We start from the raw sequence: 9,241 nt of genomic DNA on the forward strand, positions 1-9,241 counted from the left end.
TCACTCTGGCAGGGGTCAGTGGTGGTCAGTAGCAGAGTCTCAGAAACACACACACAAACACAAATACACACTCACTCTCCTCATTTTCCAATTCCTTTGTCGCACAAAATGCGACTGGTGCTATTGTGGCTGCTCTTCCTCTTCCTTCACAACAATGTATACTCAGCGCGCATCTCAGAATACCGCGCACTCTTCTCTTTCAAAGCATCATCAGTAACTGATGACCCAACCCACGCTCTCTCTTCATGGAACTCCTCCACCCCATTCTGCTCATGGTTCGGTGTCACGTGCGACTCACGCCGCCACGTCACCACCCTCTCCCTCCCCTCCCTCTCCCTGTCCGGTTCTCTCTCCGACGACCTCTCCCACCTCCCTTTCCTCTCCCATCTCTCACTCGCCGACAACAAGTTCTCCGGCCCCATCCCTCTTTCTCTCTCTTCTCTCTCAAATCTACGGTTCCTCAACCTGTCCAACAACGTCTTCAACGGAACCTTCCCTTCTCAACTCTCTCTGCTTACCAACCTCCAAGTCCTTGACCTCTACAACAACAACATGACCGGTCCTCTTCCCCTCTCCGTCACCAACATGCCCCTTCTTCGCCATTTGCATCTCGGCGGAAACTTCTTCTCCGGCGAGATCCCTCACGAGTACGGCACTTGGCTTCATCTCGAGTACCTCGCTCTGTCCGGCAACGAGCTCGCCGGGATCATTCCGCCGGAGATCGGAAGCCTTTCCTCACTCCGGGAGCTTTACATTGGGTACTACAACACTTACGACGGCGGCATCCCGCCGGAGATCGGAAACCTGTCGGAACTCGTTAGGTTCGACGCCGCATATTGTGGATTGTCCGGCGAGATTCCGGCGGAGCTGGGGAAGCTTCAGAAGTTGGATACCCTGTTTCTTCAGGTGAATGCGCTTTCCGGTTCCCTCACTCCTGAGCTTGGGAACCTCAAGAGCCTCAAGTCGATGGACTTGTCCAACAACATGCTTTCCGGCGAGGTTCCGGCGAGCTTTGCGGAGCTGAAGAACATGACGTTGTTGAACCTGTTCAGGAACAAGCTTCATGGCGCGATTCCTGAGTTCATCGGGGAGCTTCCGGCGCTGGAAGTGTTGCAGCTTTGGGAGAACAACTTCACTGGGAGCATTCCTCAGAGTTTGGGGAAGAACGGGCGGCTAACGCTCGTTGATCTTTCTTCGAACAAGTTAACTGGGTCTCTGCCCCCTGACATGTGTTCTGGGAACCGTCTTCAGACTCTGATAACTCTTGGGAATTACCTCTTTGGTCCCATTCCTGATTCGCTTGGAAAGTGCGAGTCTTTAAGTAGGATTCGCATGGGCGAGAACTTTCTGAATGGTTCTATTCCAAAGGGTCTTTTTGGGCTTCCGAAACTGACCCAAGTTGAGCTTCAGGATAATCTTCTCACGGGTCAGTTTCCTGAGGGTGGTTCCATGTCTGCCAATCTTGGTCAGATTAGTCTTTCCAACAACAAGCTTTCTGGGCCGTTGCCACCCACCATTGGGAACTTCACCAGCATGCAAAAGCTTCTCCTTGATGGCAACAAGTTCTCGGGTCGAATCCCTCCCGAGATTGGGAAGCTTCAACAGCTTTCCAAGATTGATTTTAGCCATAACAAGTTCTCGGGTCCTATTGCTCCTCAGATCAGTCAGTGCAAGCTCTTGACTTTCGTTGATCTCAGCCGTAATGAGCTTTCGGGTGTGATTCCAAACGAGATCACTGGTATGAGGATATTGAATTACTTGAACCTTTCCAGAAACCATTTAGTTGGTTCAATTCCAGGGTCTATAGCCTCTATGCAGAGTTTAACTTCTGTTGATTTTTCATACAACAATCTCTCTGGTTTGGTTCCCGGTACTGGCCAATTCAGCTACTTTAACTACACCTCTTTCTTGGGCAACCCTGAATTATGTGGACCTTATTTGGGTCCTTGCAAAGATGGGGTTGCCAATGGCCCTCGCCAGCCTCACGTTAAGGGTCCTCTTTCTTCTTCTTTGAAGCTCTTGCTGGTTATTGGGTTGCTTGTGTGTTCCATTGCGTTTGCTGTTGCAGCAATAATAAAGGCTCGGTCTTTGAAAAAGGCCAGTGAAGCTCGTGCTTGGAAATTAACTGCTTTCCAGCGTTTGGACTTCACTGTTGATGATGTTTTGGATTGCTTGAAGGAGGACAACATAATAGGGAAAGGCGGTGCAGGCATTGTTTACAAAGGGGGAATGCCCAATGGGGATCAAGTTGCAGTGAAAAGGTTACCAGCTATGAGCAGAGGATCTTCACATGATCATGGTTTCAATGCGGAGATTCAGACTTTGGGGAGGATTCGTCACAGACACATTGTTAGACTACTGGGTTTCTGTTCAAACCATGAGACAAATCTATTGGTCTATGAGTACATGCCTAATGGAAGTTTAGGTGAAGTTCTTCATGGTAAGAAAGGGGGTCATTTGCATTGGGACACCAGGTATAAAATTGCTGTGGAGGCTGCTAAGGGCCTTTGCTATCTACACCATGACTGTTCACCACTCATTGTCCATAGAGATGTTAAGTCAAACAATATCCTCCTTGACTCCAATTTTGAAGCCCATGTTGCTGATTTTGGGCTTGCTAAGTTCCTGCAAGATTCTGGAACATCTGAATGCATGTCTGCTATTGCCGGTTCATATGGATACATAGCTCCAGGTAACATATTGAAATTCAGCTTAATTGATGATTTATGTGTTCAGCTTGTGAGACTAATAACCCTCTTTTCGGCCATATTTCTATCTATAATCCTTAACGGTCGGAGGTTGTCCCATTTGACTCAACATCATTGATTTAGGCGCAGAAGTAAACTGTGGATGTTGCTGTGGTGCGCCTAATTAATTAATAAATGCATACATGCTATATTGCCTACCTTGACTTTTTTTTTTTTTCAAACACTAGCGACCTCTTGATTTTTACACTAAATTAGAGTGCTTCTTAAAGCAAATGGTAGGTGACTGTGCATTAGATACCTCGTTTGAATCTTTGATCATAGCCCCCAGCCTATAATTAGATAGGTCCTCTAATTATAGGTTAGAGATATTCACAGTTGCAAAAAAGATGGTAATTAATTAGCAACCTGTACGTCAAAACAGATGGCAATTTCCTTTGGTTTTCTTAGATTTTGATTTTATGATCGTACTGTTTCCAATTAATGTAGCTGTTTCATTTTTGTGTATGATTAATGACTGAAGTTGAGATTGTGACTGCAGAATATGCCTACACCCTCAAAGTTGATGAGAAAAGTGATGTATACAGCTTTGGGGTGGTTCTTTTGGAGCTTGTAACTGGAAGGAAACCGGTTGGAGAATTTGGTGATGGGGTGGACATTGTGCAATGGGTGAGGAAAATGACAGACTCAAACAAGGAGGGTGTTCTAAAAGTTCTTGATCCTAGACTTCCCTCAGTTCCACTTCATGAGGTGATGCATGTTTTCTATGTAGCCATGCTGTGTGTTGAAGAACAGGCAGTGGAGAGACCAACTATGCGTGAAGTCGTTCAAATTCTGACAGAGCTTCCGAAGCCACCAAGCTCAAAACAAGGAGACATAACAATCACTGAATCATCTTTGTCATCATCAAACAGTTTAGAGTCTCCAACCACAGCATCTAAGGAACCTAAAGATAATCAACATCCTCCTCCGTCGCCACCTCCCGATCTTCTTAGCATTTGAAGTGTTCAGTTGGTGGGGATGGAATGTATTTCATCTTTATTTCCTTTGGGTTGTGATAGCTGATCTACTTGCTTTCTTCAGTTTTTTCTTCTGGGTGGGGTTTTCTCTTTACTTTTAAGGTGTTAATGTTTGAATATTTCTTCTCTCTTTTCTTTAATGGTTTTGTAATTTGTACAGTAGGATTGGTGGGAGTATGTTCTTTATATAAAAGTCTTTGTCTTCATCACGTAGCACATGTTTTATGGTACAGCCTGTTGCTGTTCTGATCCTGCACCGGGGAACAGTGTAAACATCAAGCGAAAGTCTTTTTTCTTTTAGGATGCCCTTGATAAGGAGAATGAAAGGGACACGCATTGACACTATCGGGTGGGTTTGGTTTTAAAGAAATGTGTACACGGTTCATAACACCAAGTATTTATGAATCCTTAGGGGTCAGAAGCGCACACCGAACGAGCTTTGAAAATTTAGGGAGTGAAGTCTGTTGACGTGTGTACTTGTGATCTCGTTATATGACATATATGTAAATTAAATAATAATAATAACAATACTTGGCTAGTTTATTTTTATATTAGAGTATAAAACAATTCAAATTTAGGATTTGATGCACCTCAAAATCATTACGATTCTATTACAGTAATTATAAAGCAAAAATGAACAACAATTTCCACATTATAAACTTCACATAGTTCAAAATGTACGTACGAGTTTAAGTGCCTCCAATAACTCAAGTAAACAGTAATTTCGTAGAAATTAGCAACAGACACTTCATATTCTATATTCAATTAATTCAGTATTACTAAAAATTTTAAGTTTTACTAAGTAATTGACTGTGCCACCCCAAAATAGTAAAAAGAAACAGAGCAAACGCAGCTTTGGAAAATGATAACTTTAAAATGGATAAGCAACTTGGCATCTTAGAGTTAGCCCGCCATAACCCTGGTTGTGGAGTGTGGACCATGCTTTGAAGTATGGTTGCTGCATGCACAGGTCATGGATAGTCCTAAAGGGGAATTGTGGCATGGACATTTTACTTTGTCATTTTAGAAAGGGCTCTAAGTAAGGTATGCACGTGACACACGTTAGAAAAGATTGGTTTGTTACAATTTAAGTGAAACTGAAATTGAGGTGGTTGAAACAGTGTGTGGGAGATTCATCTTCGTCTTAGGTAACTGTCCCAACCCTTTTCCTGAGATGGCCTGGCTAGGTACCATGCCTAAGGTCAGGAAAGATCCAATATGGTTATAATTAGAGGTGAGTTACGCTGGCATTGTGATATCTCTGGTTGGTGAGTCATAACTAAGAAAAAAGGCGCATGTGAAATTCAAATATTTGGGACCAACTTGCCCCGTGCCATTTCTCGAAGGGAAAACCAGGACAATATTCCACCACCTGTTTGGTTGGGTCGATTGTGGAATGAGGATCTATATATCATAGAATTAAAATATTAAAAAGACAAGACAAGGGTGCTAGCTCAAATATATCTTCGCTTCTAAAACTAAATTAAAACGACATTGCATGGAGACAGATTGATTTTGCTTGCTACGACCACCATGATGGGATGTGATGGTATTCAATGGAGTCGAACATTTGGGCCACAAGTGAGGATAAAGGGGCCGGGGTGTACCAATCATCGGGTTCGTTAATTATATGTACCTTTCATCATTAATATTAATGGACTCACACACAAATTTCCCTTTTGTAAAACAAGGTTATTTTGTAAAAGAGTTCTACTTTAAATCAAATCACAACTACTTTAAAAATTAGACAACATAGATACCGCAAAATTACGGAAACCATGAAAAAAATATAGTATAAATTAAGATCATTGTGGGTCATCATAAAAATAAATAATTAAATAAAAAATTAGAGCTGGTTTGTTTTCTCTTTTAAAAATTATTTTTTCTTTTTAAAAATAAAAAGAAAAATTTGTTTGTTAACATAAGTTTTGTATTTATTTTTTTTAAATATAATTTTAAAAATAAAAAAAAGGAAACAAACAAGCCTTTATTTTTTTCTCTTATGTATGAATGAAAAATTTTTGGTAGGTCCAACGAAGAAATGTCTGTGTGGAACACTAGAAAATCAGATTCAACGGGTGCCAGAATTAACTGATAGAGACTAATGGTTTTCAAACAATACTAAGGAGAAAAAAACAAAATCTCGGATTCACTATTATTACTCTATGATTGAGGATCTGAAATTTGAAGCATGGAATTCAACCCGAGAACACCTAGATACTGAGTACACCACATATATATATATATGACAAATCATTCGTATTAGAAAACTTTGGTACTAGGGGCAAGATAAATCCAACATGTTCTCACAAAAACATTAAAGCTCCTCGATATGGCTTCAGGGTTCAAAGTGTTTGTGTTGAAAAAACAAACAGAGAACGAAAATCAAAGGTAAAAATTGAAAATTGAAAGCAGAAAGACAGCAAAGATAATTCGGTGCCAAGATGACAAACAACTTTACCCGAAAATCTATCAAAAGAAGGGGAAGCAGTGGAGGGACTTGCACTTTTTGTCCTAAGGTTTTCTGTTTGCTTGGACCTATTGTGTTGTCCATATAATATATCATATCACCCACTATATTCTCCTTTATTTTAGTTTTGATATTATCTGCTACTTCTACTGTTTTCTTTTGTCTTATGTTACTTTCGAGATTCAATGGATTGAAAAACCTCACTCGCCATGTTCAGGGGTAAAACGATACGGAAGGTGAATTGCCATTTGGTGTCGTCTTTGTATAAAGTAGCTGTCTAAAATATTCCTTCCTACGCTGCTAGCAAAGTCTTGATTCAAACTCAGAAGTAAGGAAAATTTTGTAAGACTTGCAAGCAATAGCTCGTCAAGACCTGAATTTAGTGATATAAATAAATAATCAAATTGAAGTTGTATTATTCATACAACAATTTCTCATAACTTTTTTTTCTTCATCACCTATCGTATTTTGTATTTTTCTCTCTCTTTTTTTAATTTCTCTCATAATCATAAAAAAATTATAAATTTTATTGTAAAAAATATTATCCAATTTATTCTATTGTCATATAGTCACCCATGACATTGCGCGATCATCATTAATAAAATAGTTACTTTAACAAGTATACTCAGTGTAATTTAAATTTAATTGTGTAAAGCTTATATTGTTTTAAGTTTATATTATTTATGTAAGGTGTCAAGTAGTCCTGCACACATGATCAATTTCTCACATCATATATGTGTTTTAATGTCAAATTGTGATAATTTTTTTTCAAAAGACGCATATTAATTATATTAAATAATTTTAAATTAATTTTATTAAAAAATTACCTTACTTTAAAACAAAAAAATACTATGATATTTGCCTTAAATTAAAAATATGATAACTAATACTCATGACAGACGATTTTTTTAGTACTATCTTATAACTTTTATTCCATTTTTAACCCTTGGAATAATTCCTTTCAGTGAGTTTCTTAAATGGTTTCTCCCTCTTTACATTTGTATATTTTATAGCCGAGGAGTATACGTTGAAAAATATTGTTAATGGGAAATTGTCGAAGTATATGCAAATTATGTCACTAATGGGTCATTTAGTACGTTTTACGCAATATATAAGAAGATTTTCATACAGTAAGAAGAGATTTTGACAAAATAAAATGATAGATAGTTAAATTTATATTTAACTATAAGTGTAAATTAAAATATAAACAAATAAGGTGTTGTGCAATTCATCCAAATTATTTGAAGTAGTCATAGAAATAAAGTTGGTATTTATGTTGTCAACGAAACATCAACACTTTAGATATCTGCAATAAAAGCAGTTGATCCAGGATGAAAAGTACAATTCCACATTGTAGTTGGGCTGATTGATTATCCGTGTGGTAGTCCACATGATTGTTATTTTATTATTGCTTCATCTCATTAAACTCCTTTGACTTCATTTAATGTTGCAGAGCACGGCATGCAGTAATTATAATGTGCTGCATTTCCTGCACAATGTTATGGATAAATAAAGATGAGCCAACTCTGCTTGAATAATTAATTTCATCTTTGCAAAACACCAAAGAAAAATAAATCATTGAAACATTGTGCCCCTTTCATGCTTTATAATATATTTTAAAAAAAGTCAATGCAAGAGAGAAAGGTGAGTTGGATAGTGGAGACAGAGAAAGAAAGCGAGTAAATGAAGCAAAGTTGAGGAAATTTTCTCGGGTCACGTTGTTAGAACGTGATTTATACGACAATTATATAGCGGATTTGGTTGGAAAATTATAAAGTAGAACATTTTTAAGGCCGAACTTTTAAATCCCATTTTTCATTACTTCAATTCAGTCTTTAAAAGGGTGAAAAAGCAACCCAAAAAAGAAAGAGAGGAAAAAGAAAGTAGCGAAGGCAAAGTCTGACTTGATGGGTGCACATGGCCCCTAACAAATAATACCACTCTTACAGCCCCACCCATTGCCCTTATTTAGACCATTCAGAAATTTTTACCCAAATTTTTTTTCAAATTTTAGATATAAATGTTATTTTCTTTTATTTAAATGGACAATATCCTTGCGAAAAACAATTTTACTATAATTAAATAGAACACCGTAAGAAACAAAATTATTTTTTAAAATATTTATATTTTCAAATTCATGTCTTGCAAAATATAAACATTCTACTTAGGGAGCTTTTCAATATTTTTTTGGTAGTTATCTTTATTTATTTAATAACTTTTTTGTTTTAAAAATTATATTCAGAAGACGACCGTCCATATCAAATATTTTGTATTAAAGGAGACGAAATACATGTTACAAGAACGGATTAAAGAATTTGAGAAATCAAATTTATATATATTTTTACGCAACTAAATGAAAAAATTGTTAAAAGAGAAGGGAAAATGTGTATAATGTAATGGTTTAAGTGAAAAAAAATTAAGAAATAATATATATTATAAAAAATTTTTACATGAATAATATTATATTTGTTTCTTGTCTGTTTCATTTTAATTAACCACGTATGAAAGAAAAAAAAATATATATATATGTATTAATTTTTTATCCATTTAAAATTTTAAGATAATATTAATCATTATTTTTAAATTCTACTGTTTTATATTAAGAATTTAAAATCAAGTTTAATATGAATATCAATTATATTTTTGAATTTATATAATATACATAAAAACCTTTTCAAATAGATAAACAAATATAACTTCCTAAAATGAAGAAGTGGATATGGTGAATAACCTAACGAAATTACGGGTCATGGATGGACAGTGGCAGACATGTCGAGCATTGTGGGGTCTAATTTATAAATTTGAAGGCCACAAGAGGCGATAATATAAACAATAAAAAAATGGACGAGGAATTTCTGAAATAGAAAGACAAGTTAAAAAAAGAAGAAAAGAGAAAAGAAACCCAGAAATCATGCAGATGATCCACGAGTGTTCGTGTATCATTGTTGTGACAATCATTTGCGTTGCACGTATCGTTCTTATCAATCCTATGTTAATTACCAAGCAAAATAATTACGAGCCCACAACGGTTTTGAAAATAGCGCATA

General features: G+C 37.0%; 1 protein-coding gene across 1 annotated transcript; it reads left to right on the top strand.

Moving 5' to 3' along the window:
* The first annotated feature begins 44 nt into the window (after nucleotides 1–44).
* LOC113858304 (leucine-rich repeat receptor-like serine/threonine-protein kinase BAM1) lies at nucleotides 45–3,823 on the top strand. Its single transcript, XM_027490875.1, has 2 exons — nucleotides 45–2,692; nucleotides 3,247–3,823. The coding sequence occupies exons 1-2, from the start codon at nucleotides 109–111 to the stop codon at nucleotides 3,705–3,707; spliced, it is 3,045 nt and encodes a 1,014-aa protein (XP_027346676.1). The 5' UTR covers nucleotides 45–108; the 3' UTR covers nucleotides 3,708–3,823.
* The last annotated feature ends 5,418 nt before the right edge of the window (nucleotides 3,824–9,241 follow it).

The sequence above is a fragment of the Abrus precatorius genome, unplaced genomic scaffold, assembly GCF_003935025.1.
Source record: "Abrus precatorius isolate BTA unplaced genomic scaffold, Abrus_2018 Scaffold2, whole genome shotgun sequence".
Classification (NCBI taxonomy): domain Eukaryota; kingdom Viridiplantae; phylum Streptophyta; class Magnoliopsida; order Fabales; family Fabaceae; genus Abrus; species Abrus precatorius.

Coding starts and splice junctions, on each gene's coding strand:
- LOC113858304 (XM_027490875.1), top strand. CDS start 109: ATGCGACTGGTGCTATTGTGGCTGCTCTTCCTCTTCCTTCACAACAAT. Junction 2,693..3,246: donor ATATGGATACATAGCTCCAG/GTAACATATTGA, acceptor TTGTGACTGCAG/AATATGCCTACACCCTCAAA.